The 18,716-nt window shown below is 45.9% G+C and overlaps 1 protein-coding gene across 1 annotated transcript in view; it reads right to left on the bottom strand.

The window, feature by feature from the left end:
- GALNT14 (polypeptide N-acetylgalactosaminyltransferase 14) overlaps positions 1–18,406 on the bottom strand; it is a 185,573-nt gene extending 167,167 nt beyond the window's left edge. Inside the window, exon 1 of the mRNA XM_065401302.1 lies at positions 18,281–18,406. Coding sequence (XP_065257374.1) covers positions 18,281–18,406 — 126 coding nt within the window. The remainder of the gene's footprint in view (positions 1–18,280) is intronic.
- Positions 18,407–18,716: the final 310 nt, after the last annotated feature.

The following is an 18,716-nucleotide window of genomic DNA, read 5'->3' as shown; positions in this document are numbered from 1 at the left end:
TCGCTGAGGGCATTAAAATACCACCACTGCCACTCTACTCCCACGCAAACGCATGCTCCTGCAAAATGACCAAATCCTTTGGTTCTCTGGCTTCAGTGCCAAAACACCCAGTTAGACAGCTCTCTTGGATCTCAGCATTGTCCGCTCAGCTGAGAGAATACTCTGCGTTCCTTAGCTAGTATGCGGGATCATGAAAATCTCAACACATGCAGAGCCTAAATTTAGGTCACTGACCAAACTTGAACTCTGGGTTTCAAACTGCAGCTGTCAAAGCCCAAAGCATAAGGGGCTACAGTGGCTTAGCACCATGTCACAGGGTGCACTCACCAGGGGCACCTCCTCATGGTTGCGCTGGGGATTAGCTCCTTCCAGGTGCTGCACCCTCCTCTGGTGGTCTCTCCACCCATTGTCCTCTCTCTCTCTCACCCTGTGGCCCCTCTCACTCCAGGAGCTGCAGCTTCCCTTGGCCCTCCAGCCACCTCACTAGGGTCCTCCCCTCCAAGGGTATCAAAGGATTTCAAGGCAAACTGTTTCAAGCAGTCCAGCCTGTGCCATTTCCCCAGTGGCCAGTAGAGGAATGCAGACCCACCCTCTACTTTGGGTTCTAGATCAGGGGCCTTCTAGTCAGCAGCTAAGGTCTGCACCCTCCTGAACCTTGCTGCCTTTTCCCCTGAGCCTTACCTTACCTTCTGGCTCTCCCCCGCTCTAGGTTTACCAGCCCAAACTCCCTGCTCCCTGGGAGTAAATGTATACTATTCTGTGTAGTCCCAAGCATGCTTTTCACCCAGGGAGTGGCTACACACTGCTTCTCTGCAGCCCCAGCTGTCCTAAGATACTGGGCTTCATACAGGCCCCTCCTGTTCCTGTCCAGCTGAGCCTCCTCTCTGATTAATCCCTGCTCCCTGGCTCCTCCTCCAGGTGCAGCCTGGGCACTTAACTGGCCTGCCTAGCCACCTTAACTACTTCAGGTCTTGTGTGGAGTGGACAGTGCATCTCATGTCATCACACACCCCCATAAATATAACCCTTGGGAACTTAAGTGGCAGATCCAAACATAAATTCTTCAAAAGCTGCTGCATTGCCAAAGACTAAGAAACATACGAATTAAGTGTGAACAGTACATTTTTCCAAGTTTTAGAAGCTGGAAGTACGGGGAACTATAGCTTTGCAAACATCCTCAGGAAGGAGCGGGCCTGGTTTTCCATCTGGAATTGCAATGTCTGCTTTCTTGAAAGGAAAGGACAAGGACATTTTGCTTTTTCACTGCTCAGTGGAAGCTTAGAATTGAATGGCTGAAACTCCAGAAAGATTATGCTCATTGGAAAAAGCTTCCCTCAGTCTGTCCCTGGGAAAAGAAAGGCCCCATTTGATAGTTCGCATTTAATATAATCATATTTTAAATGAGCTTACGGTTTATACAGCACCTTCCATCCTATAAAATCCCAAATCAATTTACCAACTATAGGCTATGTTCTGACTCCATAGGAAAATATGCCCAAGTGGCCGAATTAATATGGTAGTAAAAAAGCTGGACGCCATCAGAGATTCATCTGCCCTCGGGTTCTCAACCAGTGACAGCAGCAGTGGGGATTTTACAAAAACCACAAATCATTCCTGGTATAGACACAGCTTAGAAGAGCATGCGATGAGAAAATGACAGGGCTACAAAAAGGGGCCACATTCTTTTCCCAGTGACACCCGTGTACATCTGGAAGCACTCCATTAAAGTCAGCAGAATCTCTCCAGATTTCCTTGAGAGAGTAATTTGGCTCAACGAGTTCAAATGAGCCCATCGTCATCTAAGATTCTGTTCTCACCTTGATTTTGCTCAATTGTGTCCAATTATAATTAAGCAAAAATGAAATGCGCACCCATAAAAATGACACCTCTACAAAACCCTGCAGTGTGAAGAGGCTGTAACTGCCACTATGCACCACAACCATTAAACATCTTTTTGTCTTATCTGCGAGCCGTGCGTCTCTATAATGTGTTATGAGGTGTGTTTGTAATTGTCTGATGCTGGCACTGGTCCTTGAAAAGGAAATGGTGTGTGTCTAAATGCAGACAAAGCTACTTAGGAAGCCACGACAAAGCAGCTTCCCCCTCTTGCATGGGCCAGATTAGAGCCTTTGAACTTACTCCTTCCATGGCTTTAAAAGAAAAGAAAGAATCTATCTCAATTGCCTTGGCTCTGGAAACAATAGTTAGAGGATAGAAGGTGATTTCAGCGCGCATTTGTTTTTGCAGTGCACAAGGCCCTTTCTCCTCACATCATTTTCTAATATTTTATTGTCAGCATCTCGGACTATAAAACTGACGAGTAAAAGCCTCAGTTCCACTTGAAATAGTAAATAAATAATAATAATAATACAATCTTTTCCTTTTCTTTTAGCCTGATCTTCAAATGAACCAATTTTGTTTCTTCTGACACCATATTTCCTGCTGTTGCTGCAGTTCTTTTTAAAACGAGAGGCAATGATTAGCTCACTTGCTCCCACAAATAGTATTAGGTTTGGAGCTCAACCTTGTTTATGGTAAATTACCAGCTTCAACCTATATACCGAAGGAAGGGGAAGGGGTGGGATCTAGTCGTCAGAATGTAGGGCTAGGCCCAGAGTCAGGAGTGCTGGGTTCTATTCCAGCCTCTGCTGCTGACTCAGTACATAAGGTGGAGCAAGTAATTGAACCTCTCTGTACTTCAGTTTGCCCAGCTGCAAAATGGGATGACATCATGACAATGTTGTTGTGTACTTGTGAATCACAAGCAGCCCCTTGGATTTCCTCAACAAAATGCTTCACTGTGATAAAACAACAAAAACAGAGTCCAAAGAGTGAGTGAACAAACCAGCAGGGTAACCAGATTCCAGACAGCTCGGTCTGCTTTGAAGTATCCTCCAAGCTGCTGCCCTATACAACTACCTCTGTCTACTTAGAGACAGCTGCAGACTAACACATTATTACAGCTAATGTGTCACCAATTTTTGCTGTTCCAAAGATCATTTTTGCTTACAACACAGTAACTCAGACTTTGAGGGGCCCAATTCTCTCAGCACCGGGCTCAGATCCAGCACACATGTTGCCCCAACTTAGATCATATTCATGTACTCTGAGGCAAGTCAACCCATTAATTTCTGAACTAAAAGTTAACAGTGAAAAGCACAGAACACTGTATTTACCTTCCTCTTGAGGGTGCTGTAAGGGTTAATTAAGGCTTATAAGGAGCTTTGATATATTTGGATGAAAGGCAAATGATTAGTATTACAAATAGCGCCTTGATAAATAAACCAGTGGATGCCTGATGAAACTGTCATCACCGCTCATTTTCTGAATGCAAATGTTAACGATGATCGATCCCTGCTCCCAGCACATACGCTCAGCACATACCATATGAAAACAAAGAAAAGAGCTTAATGGAGCCACTCTGGAGCCTGGATACCCAGACAAACGGAGCTCCAGGAGCCACACGTATATACTGGGCCATTAGTGGCACAGTCTGTTATTGCCTTCAATTGAATAAGCTGCCTAAGAAAGTAGCAGCCCCACTGCCATAGTCTGTTATCCACAGCTGAGCAGCTGACATGGAGGTATATCTCCTCTTGTCTAATGTGTCCAGATACTGACCCAGTGCAGGGCTATCTTCATTAGTCTGGAGACAGACAGTCTTAGGGTCTGTCTACATTGCAATCAGGAGGTGTGATTGCAGCATGTGTAGACATAGCTAGATCAAGGCTGGTTTGGGTAACTCAAATTACAATGGCAGTGCAGCCACATGCGAGCCGCCAGAGTACAGACCCAGTGGCCCAGGCAGCTTGTACTCAGGTGGTTAGCTACTGTTAGTCAAAGCTCTCTCAGGTCTGTCTACATGCTGCTAGCATACCTCCCCATTGCTGTGTAGACATACCCTGAAACAGCCATTCTGGGAAGAGCAAACAGTCCATCGGCTCAGTGGCATATTGACTCTGGAACTTATGATGCCAATTGGAATTTCAACTTTTTAAGCAGCCTCGTGGACAACAGTTCACAGAAATATTAGATGATTAAGAGACCTTGTGTGAGATATGCCACTCAGATCACAGCTTGGTCCAAGAATCAGAAAACCTACTGTATATGTTGTTAATGGCACCACCTTAGATTATTTGTCCTGAAATAAGTTATCCTTTGTTTACATTCTGCCCTTCCACTAGATTGGTCAGCTTCACTTATTGTTTCCGAATAATATGCTACAGCTGCAAGTGTACTGCTGGCAGAGTGTGCGTCCCCTCCTAGTGGCTGACCTAGTAGTGGATAATAGCCCACAATTGCTACTAGCTAATGGAGTAATTCCTTTCATTTAAGTGATAGAGATCTGTGCTTTGGTGTTGAAGGTCCTGGTTTCAAGTCCTACTGATGACCCATGTGGGAACTCATTAGACAAGACATGAAAAAAGTCAAACTAAGTAGCCTGGTTTGGAAAGGCCAGAAGAAAGGGAGAAATAGATTATGAAGAGCTGTGACCTAAAGTGTTCCTCAACAGCTAACAATGATGGAGGTAGTATCTGTGCTGCGCCCGACCTTGAAGGGACTCGCCCACCTCTTGTGACTTACATTCACAGCTTGGGGTCATGTCTGATCCTTGGTTGCTTCTGGCTATTCAGATCACAGCAGTGGCCAAGAGTAATTCCCAACCATCATCTGCTTATAGCAAGGAGAATGGAATCCATTTTCTCAGATGGGAGACCTCAGCAGAGTGATCTGTGCCTTTGTTTCCTCTAGACCGGTTCACTGTACCACACTCTGTCTAGGGCTGCATTTTCAGGCCACTTGGAAACAGCAATATAGAATGAGACTGCCTGGTTACTTGGCCACGCTTCTGCAAGGAGCACATTACACCTGAGCTGAAGTGGCTCCACTGGCTTCTAGTTAGTTACTGGGTGCAACTCAAGATGGTATGTGTGACCTAGGAAACCCTATATCAGAGCTTGGGACATGCATATCTTAGAGACCTGCTTTTCTTCTTGAGTTTTAACCCAGCAGGCATTATGAGCCTGGATGCTCAAGCAAGGTAGGAGACTCAATGGGGAGCTCTCAACTGCCACCCAACCAAACAGCACTCGAACTGGCTTTCAGGGCACACTGTAAGATCCCTTGATCCAGGCTTAAGGGACCCTGCACTGCAAACTTTGCTCATGTGAGTAGGCTTTACACACATGCACAGTCCTATAGAAGTCAATAGGAGTACTCCCGTAAGAATTACTCACATGAGCAGGGCTGACAGGATCAGGCCCAGCCCGAGGGGAGGGGCTAAACAGGCCCGTACTGCAGGAAGGTCACTGATTCCGCTTTGGATTGCTCTGAGAGACGTTTTTTAAATACTGACTTGTGCATGTGCTTGGAATCTAATGATAAGTGTCTGGAACACAGCAAAATACATGTAAACAGACAGGCAATCAGCAATCACACGAGCCCCATTGGGAGGGAGACGGCTGCCGTCTCCATCCTTAACCAATGGAATTGGACATAAGTCAGATGTAAAACATTCTCAGCTACATCCCATTCATCTCAGATAGCAAAGGCAGTTTAGTGGCATCACCGCACATGCACTTTGACGATGCTGTTCAGAAGAGACCTTATAAATCCCTTTATAAATTAATGAGGGGACAGATTCACAACCGATGGAATTCAGCACAGCTCCACTAAAGGCAATGGAACAAGGCCAATTTATACCAGCTGAGGATCTGGCCCAGGGTCTCTTTCCCAGCTGATCTTCCTGTTACATTGACTCCCGCAGTGGCTTTGGAACCAAGAAGAGGAAGAGGGAGAGAAAAATCAATTTAATTGCAGCTTAGTAAGCAAATGTGCTAAGTGTTGCTGGCAAAATGTGAGCACTTTATTGTGAGGGGAGGGGGGAATGGCTCTTTTCATTGCATGGGAAAGTGGGGTGATGACGAATCTACCAGGCTGTCATCTGGTTTTCACCCCTTCCCCTTCTTTAAACAGGAGGAAGCCTCCAAGAGGCACACAGTTAGTGGTTGTACTATTTTGTGCTTGTACTATTCCATTTAATAGTCAATCCACTGCACCCTTTGTTGTTATTCGACACGTAATTACCCTTTCATGCAAAGCGTCTCTCTTTAGCAGATCCCAGTTTTGCTTTCTCCGCAGATACATCCCAGTGATTGGTTTTATTGCACCAAATGCTGGGCTGTCCTCGTGGAAGGGGAATGGCTCTAACTACATTTCTCTTGCACAGCTGCAGCACGTTGCTTGTGGATTTTTTATTATTTCTCCCATGTTTTCTTTTCCATCCGCACAGAGACTCGAGCTAAGAAAAAGTACCAAATTGGCATCCTCCAGGGGCGTGTGCGCTGCCAACCCTAATACCATCTGCAGAGCTTGCATATAAAGCAACATGCGTGCTCACAGGGACTGTGTTTTAAAAAGAGCTTGTTCAGTCATGTGCAAAATACCGCACCCGCCACGGGGATTACGACATCGAGCTGAGAGGTAGCACCACTTCTAGGGGCTGATCCTGCTGCCACTGAAGTCACTTCAAAACTCCCATTGACCTCAGTGGGCCAGGCTCAGCCCCTGAATGACTAAAGGGCTGACTGTAATGGGGCTGCTCACAGGTCTTGGTGCTAGAGGAAAGCAGGGCTCTTCGCTCCGGAGCTGAAATCCAACACTCATTACAGCCAGTGCCTTCTGCCAAGCTTTGTGGTTCTTTGGTCATGAAAGCTGCCCAGGCAGCTCCTTCCAAACAGCTGTCCTATATCTGGAAAGTTGTCATTCCCTTATTTATATCCTGAGTAAACAACGTGCGTCCTTCCCAAAGAACAACAACGCTGCACCAAGTACACCTTTGTATAAAATCTCTACTCAGCTTATCAGGATAGAAGAATGATATACCAAATACATTGTATATACTTCACTGTATGGTGGTGTAATGCAGAACAACACTGCTCCAGGTATTAGACCTAAAATTTGTATACTTACCTGTGCCTTATAAATGCATACTTACCTGGGTATGGGCCTGTAAATATCACTATAAAGCACTGAGAGTTTTTTTAAATGGTTCAATAGACTGTACCTTATATTTTCTGCAAAAAGATCTTATTCCCGTGACAAATTACTGTGGTAGGGGAGGAAAACAGGGACTTCAGTTGATGGTGAGCACCCTCACTCTTTGATGTGGAAACTGGTGTGAAGATCTTCCCACAGAGATGATGCTTATGAAAGGCATGAAGCCACTGCACCAAATTACAGCGTATACATTATATATGTAGGCACCCTCCAGACATGCAGATAGATACAGTTGTGTCCCAAAGAGTTTATAAGCTGAAAGCAATTTGGGGACAGATTTTCAGAAGAGCTCACTCAGCAGGCTGGGTTCTTCAGAGCTCTTAGGGCAATCTGGTCATAAGGGTCACAATGGGAGCTGCTGAGCAGCAAGCCTAAGTGAGAGCTGAGCCCCAGTTGCGCGTGCTGAGCACTTGAAAAACTGGCCCTAAGGTCTTTGGAAAAAAACAAACAGTCACTTCTCCTGCCACCTCCGAGATGGAACAGAGCAGCTGTTTAGCTGCACACAGCATTGCCGTGCAATAGTGTAGGCCAAGAAATGGAGAGTACTATTTCCACCTGGAACTTTAGGGGGAAGTTTAGGTAGGCGGGATGCAGTTCTCAGAATTTTACCAGGATACCAGGGTTGCAAAGATGCCAAGAGATTTTGCAGGACAGCACCCCCAGTACTCGGGTCAGATACAGGGCTCAGCACTGAATCAAAGAGGACAATGCCTCCTACTAAACTGCCACCAGCACTTCCTGCAGCATCTAGGTCAGTGGTGCTCACTGCATCCCTCATAGCTCTAAATCAGGGACGTCCAGGGCCAACTGTGTTAAGAAGAAAATCTGTATTTGATTATGAACCGAATGTGTGTTCCCTGAGCTTCACCCTGCGATTTTTTAGCTGACATGTCTGCATCCCTCTGAGGAGGAAGTAGAGGGCCCTGCCTCCCTAGCTACCTCCAAGAGCTTCCTCTGCTGCTCTAGTAGGAGCCAAGCCAGGAGTGCTTCCAGCACCAGCTGCAGCTGCTCACCAGCCCCCCTGCTGGCCCCCTTCTGCATGGCCGGGGAAGGAGAAGAGTAGCTCTTGCTGCGCTATCAGCCGCTGGAATATGGAAGTCCCAAGAAGATGAGAATAGGAGCTCTCCTGGTTCTGCTAGAGCTTAGGGGAATGCCTGACAAAGGTCCTCTCCCCAACACAGCCACTCGGGTTACCCTAGAAAAGAAGAAGCTGAGAACCAACACCAGACAGATGAAAGGGAGCAGAAACCATCTGCAACTCCACTCCCAGGGTTTCTCCCAGCATTGGGGAGTCCTTAGCAGGCACAGAGCCAGCACCTACACCTCTCTCTCTCTCTCCACAGCCCCTCGTGCAGAGGTGGAGAGGCAGGAGCATGTTGCATTAGGACTATCCCCAGTTGGCATATGACCCCTAATGGACTGTTGCCAGCTGGCACAGGTTACAGCAACCCCTAAAATATCAGCATTCGGGCTGAGTAGCACAAAGAGAGCAGAACAGGCCAGACACTCTGCCCCACAGTGCTGATTGTAACCACCTGACCTTTCTGAAAGAACATTTGGCCCTCAGACTGGCCACTGCCGATCCAGGTGTTTCAGGAAGGTCTCCCATCCACATACTGCTCTAGTTCAGAGCTACTTAGATTAGGAATTCTGACAGGATTAACCCAGAAGAGCAGACAACTGCATAGCCCCGAAGGAATAAAGATAAAAAGCAACACGGGAGGAAATGACATAAATCTAACCCTCCTGCCACTGAATATATAGAAGTTCTTTTAAATAGTTCAACTGCCTTCTTCCTAATGATCAGAACCATATCTTCAGAGTATCTCTACCAGGGTCCTGACAAGGGCAGTCAGGACCAAAAGTCAGAGCAGGGTCAAACCTAAGGCTGAGAGTAGCAGGGAAGCTTGCAGTCAAGTTCCAAGCCAGGGTCAATAGCAAGGATCAGAGTATGAGTCAGGTTTCAGGTTCCGGGGCTGGAGGCAAGGTCCAAACTGAGCTGAAGTCAAAGCCAGGAGTTCGGGATCAAGAATGGTCATGGTAGTTACAGCAGATTCACACTGTTGCCTGGACCCTTCTTAGAACAACCCTTAGGTTTGTATAGGGCAGGGAGCCAATCAGGAGCCATGAGGCTTCTGCCTATCAGACCCCTTGAGGTGGGACTTCCCATGGTCTGTGTCCACAGAAGCTAATGGGTAGTGAGACACAAATTACCATAGTTACAGCCATTGCTGGGTGGCCGCCTGGAGGTGTTCATTAGCAGCTCTGTAGGTCTGTGTTTGAGATTCAGTGGGCCTTCCAATCTCAGTCCAAGAGTGAATGGCTTTGAATTTTCTTGGCAGTGTTGGGACTTCTCAACATCTTTGTGCATTCTCTCAGAGAAAGAAGAAAATTTTCTCCTCCTTCCTCTAAAATGTCAAACAAAAGGTTTTAACTGCATCCAAAATTTATTGGGCTTCTTCTGAGTAAACAGCCAGCAATTTTTTACCTTTTTAAAATTTTTCTTGTTTTGCAAGCACAAAGCAATGGAAGGTTCCTGGACGCCCTGATGCTCATCACTCCATAAAGCAAACAGGCCTTGTTCAATCAATATTTATGCCCCTATCACTCACAACTGCCCCATGAAGCTGTAATGGAATGGAATGGGGGTAAATTCATTCATTGTAATTACCAGTGAAAAATTAACAAGGTTTTCATTTACTGACTATTGTTTTTCAGATATCTCAGAGAGACCGCTCATGTGCAGTCAATAGATTAATTAAACAATACAGATAATATAAGCCTGACACCATTTGTCCATGACAGTTTTATTATTATTATAGCCAGCTGAGTTTTGCCTGACCTCTTGGATTGCTAAATTCTGACGGAACTTTGTGCCCTGCTCAATGTTCAACAAAGACATAATTGTTAGCAACCCGGGTGGATACTGTGGAGGAAAACTATTTTCAAAGCCTAGCTACAGTTAGGAAAGTGACTGAGAAAACAGCTCCTTCTTATTCAGCAGGTCTGCTCCTTGGCTCTGCCTAAGTCACACGAACACAAAAATGAGTGTGTTGTTTTTTATCACTGTTAGACATGCAGTTGAAATACAGGTATGGGAGCGCAAACTAGATTCGATTCTGGCTCACGCATCACCAGTTTGTTAGTGATCTAGCTAGTCCTGCCTTTACTCCTGGACATTTCAGGGAGGGCACTCATTGACAAGTGTCATTATAGGTCCCATCCTGTGATCATCAAAGTCAGTGCCAAATCCCCCACTGGCTTCAACGGGCACAGGATCAAGCCCTCTATTATGTTAAATTGGCAGGCTAGTGTTCATGTTGGAATAGGCAGTTTAGTTAATTAATGTGTTAAGATCTTAATTTTGGCAGTGTACATTGTTGTTTTAATCTATGTTAAACACCTCCAGGAGACTGGTGCTGTAAAACCTGGAGAAATTAAAGGAAGAAAGATTATCAGCTGAACTCTGGATGCAGAATCTTTCCAGCTGGTGCTGATGCAGAAAGAATGCAATGTGCTATTCAGATCCCAAATGCAGAACTGGCAACCGCCTTTCTGACTATGGGCCCAACCTTGCAGGGTGCAGAGCAAGGGTGCTGGAACCTTTGTAGAAGTGTGTGTGGGGGTGCACAGCGCCCTCCCCCCCTCCCCCGCCCCAGTTGCTTCCAGAAGGAATTGTGGGTCCTCCGCAGCTTATAGGAAGCTCTGATCACTTCACAGGATCAGCCCCCCCCCCCCCCCACACACACACACACACACTGCATTTTAACATTAACCATTCCCTTTTGTTGAACAAACTATATCTACAATAATAGTAACAGGACATGTCATGTCATATATTTTGTGGTTTATTTTTCTATACCCTCCAGTGTTTGTAACTCCTCCTTGGAAACTTGAAAATAGCATTTGTTTCTCCAGGAGGTTTTTAGTTCCATGTTTCTTACCATGACATTAACAAGGCCTTGTTATTTTTGATAGTTGGAGAGTCTTCTGGAATGCCCAGATGTCTCCTTCCTTCACGGTTCAGCCCCACTCATAAAGGTCCTGATCTCCTCCAGAATCCATCAGCTATGCTTCATCCATACACCAGCAGGAGTAACAGGGGGCTTCTTTCCCTTTTAAAGCCCTCCCAAGCCTTGCCTACCCCAGAAAGTGAGAGGCCAACCAAGCTGACCATGCCAGCATCAGCACAAGCACTGGGAATTGGGTTTGCCAGCTCAGTGCCACTAAGCAGAGCCCACTGCATGTATTCCTCACAAACCAATCTGGGAATTTACTTGTAATTAATACAGCATTTCAATTCCTTTCATTATTTCTTAATCTAATTAAGTTATTAATTTCTGTGTTTTTTTTTTTAATGAGAAAAAGACAAAACTCCTGAATAAAACACAGGGAGGCAGTGCTGTCTAGTGGTTAGAACAGGGGCAGGGACTCAGAATTCCTGGATTCTGCTCCAAACTCTGACACTGACACACTAGGCGATTTTAGGCAAGTCATGGATGACCTGATTTTCCAAGGTGCTGAGCCACTCTCTCTCCCTTGAGTCAATGGGTGCTGGACATGCTTAGCGCCTTTGAAGGCCTCAGTTTGCTCCTCTGGAAAACAGAAGGGGCAGGGGGGATTGACTGGCACTGATTAATGCTTGTGAAGTGCTTGGAGATCCTGAAATGAAAGGCTCTGTAAGTACAGAATATAATCACTGAACCTCAGCTGATCAGAAACACAGAACGGCTGTACAGTTGCTCCCTCGTAAACCATCCAGCAGACAGGATTAATTTTACTAATCCCTTGCTTGCTAACTGGCTCACCTGATTAGGTGCCTGCTAGACAGCAGATACTAGAAGACAGTCATACCATTCCAGCGGGGCTCGCCGCATCCACCTTCCTTCACAGCTTGATGGGACTCCAAAAAGAATAGAAGAGAAGCACAAGAACGTTTTCCTTAGCCAGGCAAATAAGATTCAAACTGTCCTTTGCAAATGCAAGTGGCAACAGTAATAACAGCCTGGATGGACTGGGGACTTCATTCCATAACCAGCTAGGCGAGACACCGCTTATGACTTTGAGTGGGACACATTTTTAATTCTGTGCCCCATTGTTACTATGAGGTTATTGCTTAAAATAAAGGCCTCAGCAAGAAGTCCCCTGCTTGAGTAAAGCACTGCTGGCCTTCCTTGGATGGAGGAAATGTTCCATGGCAACTCCTGAATGTGATAAAGGGCTGGCTTGATGCAGCCATTAGCCAGTGACGCTCTGAATTAGGAAGGAATGAAGAAAGTGACTAGAAGAAAAGTGGGCAAGGCTAGGAAAGAAGCAGAGAGAGGATCAATAAGGTAATAGTTACGTCTACACTGCAGCTTGGACCATGCTTCCCAGTGTGGCTAGACAGATACGCTAGCTCTGCTTGAGCTAGTGCCCTAAAAATACGCATTGTAGCCAGGGGTAGCAAAGGCGGTGCCTCAGACTAGCCACCCAAGTACATACATAGGGACTCCATGGGTTTGTACTCAGGTGACTAGCCCGAGCTGCGGCCCATGCTTCGCCAGCTACGCTGCTATTTTGAGCGCACTAGCTCAATCGGAGCTAGCGCGTGTCTGTTTACCCATGCTGGGAAGTCTGGCCCCAGCTGCAGCGTAGATGGAGCCTCAGAATGTGGTGCAGGGAGATAAAAGTAAGAAGAAAGAGACAGTGAAACCAGGTCAAATAAAACAAGCATGCTCCTATCAATTCTGCCAATAGAATATCAGCATAGGGAAAGCCTAGCCACTGTGATAATGTCCTGGACTCCCATGTAAGAGACTCGGTTAGATTCCTTAGGCCTAGTGCTCGTCTCACCAGTGTAGATCAGGAATGCTTTGCCATGGAGGTTGATGAATGGAAACACCTCATTTCTCCATTAGGAGTAGCACAACCAGTTTATCCCATTATTTTACAAATGATGTTTCTGCCATTACAATATGAGCTCCTTCTAGGAAGTTGGAGAGGGTAAGGAGGAACTATCTGCATATTTCAAAAGTATTGCTTGCTACTGGGTTAGCAGCTAGCCAGTATCCAAAGTACATAACCTCATGGCCAGAGGATTGTACTGTCCTATGCCCAACCACCTGTTCTCCCTTTATTGCTGCTTCACTGGCTTTGATGCATATATATGAAACCAGATTTGGATCCCTTAAGAGGGGTTAAATGAAATGACATCATGTTCCTTTTCTCACAACTAGCTCATATTTCATATTACTCAAAAGTAGTTTCCAAAGCCAAAAATGTAATGCGCTAAAAAATGAATCTGTACTCTATGAATCTCAGGGGGATGCAACTGTTTTGATGGAAAATTCAGAGGAAATGAAGGAGAGGCAATTTCAGCTGTCAGATTTCTGGAGTTATGGCAACTTGGCAGGTGTAACTTAGAAATTTAGGGCCTGATCCTGTAGTCATGAGGAAATTACCCTTGACTTCAATAGGAACAGGATCAGGCCAGTAACAAGGTTAGCCGTCCAAAGAGCAGGGGAGAACTACATCTGTATGTGTTCTGTGGATATTCAAAGTGGGCTGTAAAATGAAGAATCAATTCTACTGCAACTGTTGTTAGGTAAAAAGGTTCATTTGAAGGAGAATACAGTACATCATGGCTGACAAGTGAGTTTTTATTTTGCAGTTTTGAAGAGTGCATTTTCAATACAAGCCTATTTACCCAAAGGGATAGTTATGGTTAAGAGAGCACTTTCATTCTAAACCTCTGTTTCCAGTGACTTATTACCTTCCCCCACAAAAATGATCTTTGGGCCTGAAATTGCACAAGCTCATTCTCCCATCCTAGATAGGTGAGATTATGGAAAGCCTGAAAAAATCCATTCAGTCATTTTTGTTTGAAAAAAAGCATGAAAAACCAGTGACTTTTGCCACATGAAAACCAATGTATTTTTACCAATTTAAGAATTTTTCAAACAGTGATTTGGATTTAAAGTTCCAGAGTTGGCATATACATAGTCATTTGTGAGGAATAGCTTACACAGACACAGCTCATATAAAAATCATGGGCCAGATGCCAATCTCAGTTACACTGGTGTAAATCTGGAGTGAAGGCCTGATCCAAAGCCCTTTAAGATCCCCGTTAACGTTATTGGCTTTGGATCAGATCCTAAGTCCTCTAATTTCGACCAAGTCACTCCAGATTTACAGTGGCATAATTAAAATCAGAATCTGGTCCCATGTATTTCAAACAGTCAGTTCTTTACCAATGTTAGTACCACCATAGGTTATTAAAATGGAAAGAATTTTGAAAACGTTCCTGGTTTATGCTGCTTGTGTACTTTTTGCATTTCATGCAGTTTGGACTGTGAAACTAAACTGTTGAGTTTCAGTTTCTGTTTAAAGTAAGTTGCAGGTTGCAGTCTCATGCACTGTACAGTGCTGTTCTTTGGGCTCAGACACTGCAAGGGAATGCTCAAGTCCAACCAGAAACTGCTTTCACTGGGGTGACCAGATGTCCTGATTTTATAGGGACAGTCCCGATATTTGGGGCTTTTTCTTATATAGGCTCCTATTACCCCCCACCCCCTGTCCCGATTTTTCACACTTGCTATCTGGTCACCCTACACTGAGACAAAAACCAATTTCATTGAAATATTTATATTCATATTAGGACCCCGACTTTTTTGTTTAACTACATAAGTGTAGTGATTTAAACCAGTTGATGGCATCTGCGGCTCTGCCACGGACTCACCATGATGGACAAGTCCATTAAATTCTCTCTGTGTGCTTCTCTATCTTTAAAATGGGTATAGTCATGCCTACCTCAGAGGAGGGTTGTGAGGATCATTCACTTATTGTTTATCAAGTGCTTAGAAATCCACAGATGAAAACTGACAGTGTAAACCGCTCTCCTTGTGTGCTACATGTCCCCCTTTGTGCCTGATCCACAGAAGACACAGGTCTGCTATAATACCCTGCTAGGGGACTTGGCCTGGATTCAGCAGCCCATCTGTATTCCACATAAACACATGCCCGAAGTTAAGTATGTGCTAAGTCCCAGTGGGCTTTGCTGAATAGGGGTGGATTTAAGCACATGTTGAAATGCTTTGCTGAATTGGGGCCTTAGCTCATTTCACACTAGAGAGACTCATGCTTTTAGCTCGGGAGCTCCAGTCATTAGTGATGACGACCATTACAAGTGTGCAAAGTTGTATTCATTACTATGCTGAGTGCATCATTTTCTTACCAATTTAGTTATACACCAAGCACAGAGCTATCCAGAGCATTCAATTCAATTACTATTTTAAATTTAGAGTACAAGGTAGTGTGCTCACAGCAAGCCAAATAACAAGAAAAGTCTATATACCTCTAACAGGCAAATATTAAACTTGAGACTGATATAGGGGAAAGGGAGTGGATAGAGACATTAAAACTTTTGGCACAGATCGTATAAGCAGAAAACTAGAGCATGATAAAACTATCTAGCCGTGGTAAGGCCTGGTGAGGTCATATTTGGAACACCGAGCGCAGTTACAGTCAGCATATAAAAACAAGTAGCATAGGAATGAAGATGACACAGCAGACAGAAAAAATGATACATGGACTTGAGAATCTTGGTTAGTCAAAAAGATCATAGAAACATAGGCTGGCATTCTGAGAGAATACTTTAATTCCCAAGGCCAACAGAACAGGTAAGGGCTACAAGGCTGAGTACAGTGGTTTCAGACACCTGACAAGGTGGCATGAACTTCAGAGAAGGCATCCAACCAATAACAGGAATTGAAGCAAGAATGCAGTGGATCTAATTTACCTCGATTTCAGTAAGGCATTTGATACGGTTCCACATGGGGAATTATTAGCTAAATTGGAAAAGATAGGGATCAATATGAAAATTGAAAGGTGGATAAGGAACTGGTTAAAGGGGAGACTACAACGGGTCATACTGAAAGGTGAACTGTCAGGCTGGAGGGAGGTTACTAGTGGAGTTCCTCAGGGATCGGTTTTGGGACCAATCTTATTTAATCTTTTTATTACTGACCTTGGCACAAAAAGTGGGAATGTGCTAATGACACAAAGCTGGGAGGTATTGCCAATACAGAGAAGGACCGGGATATGATACAGGAAGATCTGGATGACCTTGTAAACTGGAGTAATAGTAATAGGATGAAATTTAATAGTGAAAAGTGCAAGGTCATGCATTTAGGGATTAATAACAAGAATTTTTGTTATAAACTGAGGACGCATCAGTTGGAAGTAACAGAGGAGGAGAAGGACCTCGGAGTATTGGTTGATCACAGGATGACTATGAGCTGCAAATGTGATATGGCCGTGAAAAAACCTAATCTGGTCTTGGGATGCATCAGGCGAGGTATTTCCAGTAGAGATAAGGAGGTGTTAGTATCGTTATACAAGGCACTGGGGAGACCTCATCTGGAATACTGTGTGCAGTTCTGGTCTCCCATGTTTAAGAAGGATGAATTCAAACTGGAACAGGTACAGAGAAGGGCTACTAGGATGATCCAAGGAATGGAAAACCTGTCTTATGAAAGGAGACTCAAAGAGCTTGGCTTGTTTAGCTTAACCAAAAGAAGGCTAAGGGGAGATGTGATTGCTCTCCATAATATCAGAGGGATAAATACCAGGGAGGGAGAGGAATTATTTAAGCTCAGTACCAATGTGGACACAAGAACAAATGGATATAAACTGGCCATCAGGAAGTTTAGACTTGAAATTAGATGAAGGTTTCTAACCGTCAGAGGAGTGAAGTTCTGGAACAGCCTTCCAAGGGGAGCAGTGGGGGCAAAAGACATATCTGGCTTCAAGACTAAGCTTGATAAATTTATGGAGGGGATGGTATGATGGGATAGCCTAATTTTGGCAATTAATTGGTCTTTGACTATTAGGGGTAAATATGCCCAATAGCCTGTGATGGGATGTTAGATGGGGTGGGATCTGAGTTACTACAGAGAATTCTTTCCTGGGTGTCTGGCTGGTGAGTCTTGCCCACATGTTCAGGGTTTAGCTGATCGCCATATTTGGGGTCAGGAAGGAATTTTCCTCCAGGGCAGATTGGCAGAGGCCCTGGGTTTTTTTTGACTTCCTCTGTAGGGTGGGGCAAGGGTCACTTGCTGGAGGATTCTCAGCACCTTGAAGTCTTTAACCCACAATTTGAGGACTTCAGTAGTTCAGACATAGGTTAGGGGTTTGATACATGAGTGGGTGGGTGAGATTCTGTGGCCTGCGTTGTGCAGGAGGTCAGACTAGACGATCATAATGGTCCCTTCTGACCTTAAAGTCTATGATTCTATGTACGTGGGGCAGGATTCTGATCTGACTCACACACATTGGTATAAATCAGGAGTAATTCCATCGAGAGCAATGAAGTTACACTGATGTAAAGCTAGCTGGGGTAAGCAAGAGGAGAATCGGGTCCATCCTGAGCAGACAATACACAGATTAAAAACTCTCAGAGGCAGCAATAGGCGCCACTAATCTGACTCGGAGAAAGGAATTAAGCAAATAGCGAAGACGAGAAAATACTTGCTGTATGTACTTTATACAACTGCAAAACCTCTGGAGAGGGAGCAATCTGGGAGGGGCTTTCTGGCGCCCACCCCGCTCCCAAACATGTCTTACGGGGTCCTTATCTCAGCGTTCACAAATGACCGAATGCTCAGGTCGGGTCATATCCTGCAGGTTTTACACGGGCAAAACTCCCGCAGATTGCAAGGAAACCAGCGAGCTAATCTCCAGTCCCATCACAGCAAACGCTGCTTGCCTTTGGGCTATAGCTAGGCTACCGTACAATCCTGTTCGTTCCTCCAGCCCTACACACATTCAAAACCCTTGGGGGAGCAGGAAGAGATGGTGGCAGGGGCTTAATGGACAAATGTAAGCCACTGGTGATGGTGCTCTCAGTGCATCATGCCCTGGTTTGGTTGCCTTCTCTAAGGGAAGTAAGAGCCTAAAGGACTTGACTGTGAAACTGTTGCAAAGAAGTTGGCACCCAGTTCCCCAAGCCTGGCGTACAGCATGAGCACAGGGGCAGGAAGGGCACCGAACCAAGCAGTTCTCCCACATGTGACTGTTCCCAAAGCTGCACGTGTGCTCGGGGCATTTCCCCGCGGCCACTTGCTGGGGCTCTAGCCCGCGGGACAGCTGGGCACACCACACTGCTCTTGCAAAGCCCCCTCGCGCCGATCCGGGCTGGACCCCAGCCACCAGTCCCCGAAGAGAAGCGGGTGCTCGTTACCTTTGGCGTCTGCCCTTCGGGTCCTGCCACCTCCAGTCTCCTCCTCGCCCCCAAGAAGAAGAGGAGAGCAGCGATCCACAGGATCCCCAAGAGAGACAAAGCCAGCCGGCGACTCGGCCGTCTCATCGCTCAAAAGTCCCGCCTGGCGGCGAGGCGCGGGGCAGAGGGGCTGGCACCCTCGCGGCGGGCGGGGGGGAGCACTACCAGCGGGCTGCTTCCCCTGCGCGGGGCATGGCTGGAGCGGGGGCTGCTCCGAGCCTGGGCGGAGACAGAGAGCGGCGAGCCCCGGGCTGGGCGCTGCGCGGGGCGGGGGAGGAGGAGGTACCGGGGGTGGAGAGGGCTGGGGAGCGGGGAGGGAGAGTCTGGCTCAAAGCGGCAGCGGCTCACCCAGGGAGCTGCGGCGCCAGACAGTGTCAGGCTCCCCGGGAGGCAGGAA

Source organism: Emys orbicularis, chromosome 3 (assembly GCF_028017835.1).
Source record: "Emys orbicularis isolate rEmyOrb1 chromosome 3, rEmyOrb1.hap1, whole genome shotgun sequence".
NCBI classification, from domain to species: Eukaryota; Metazoa; Chordata; order Testudines; family Emydidae; genus Emys; species Emys orbicularis.
The sequence above is the reverse complement of the archived record's forward strand: the minus strand, read 5'-3'. Positions and strand labels throughout refer to the sequence as shown.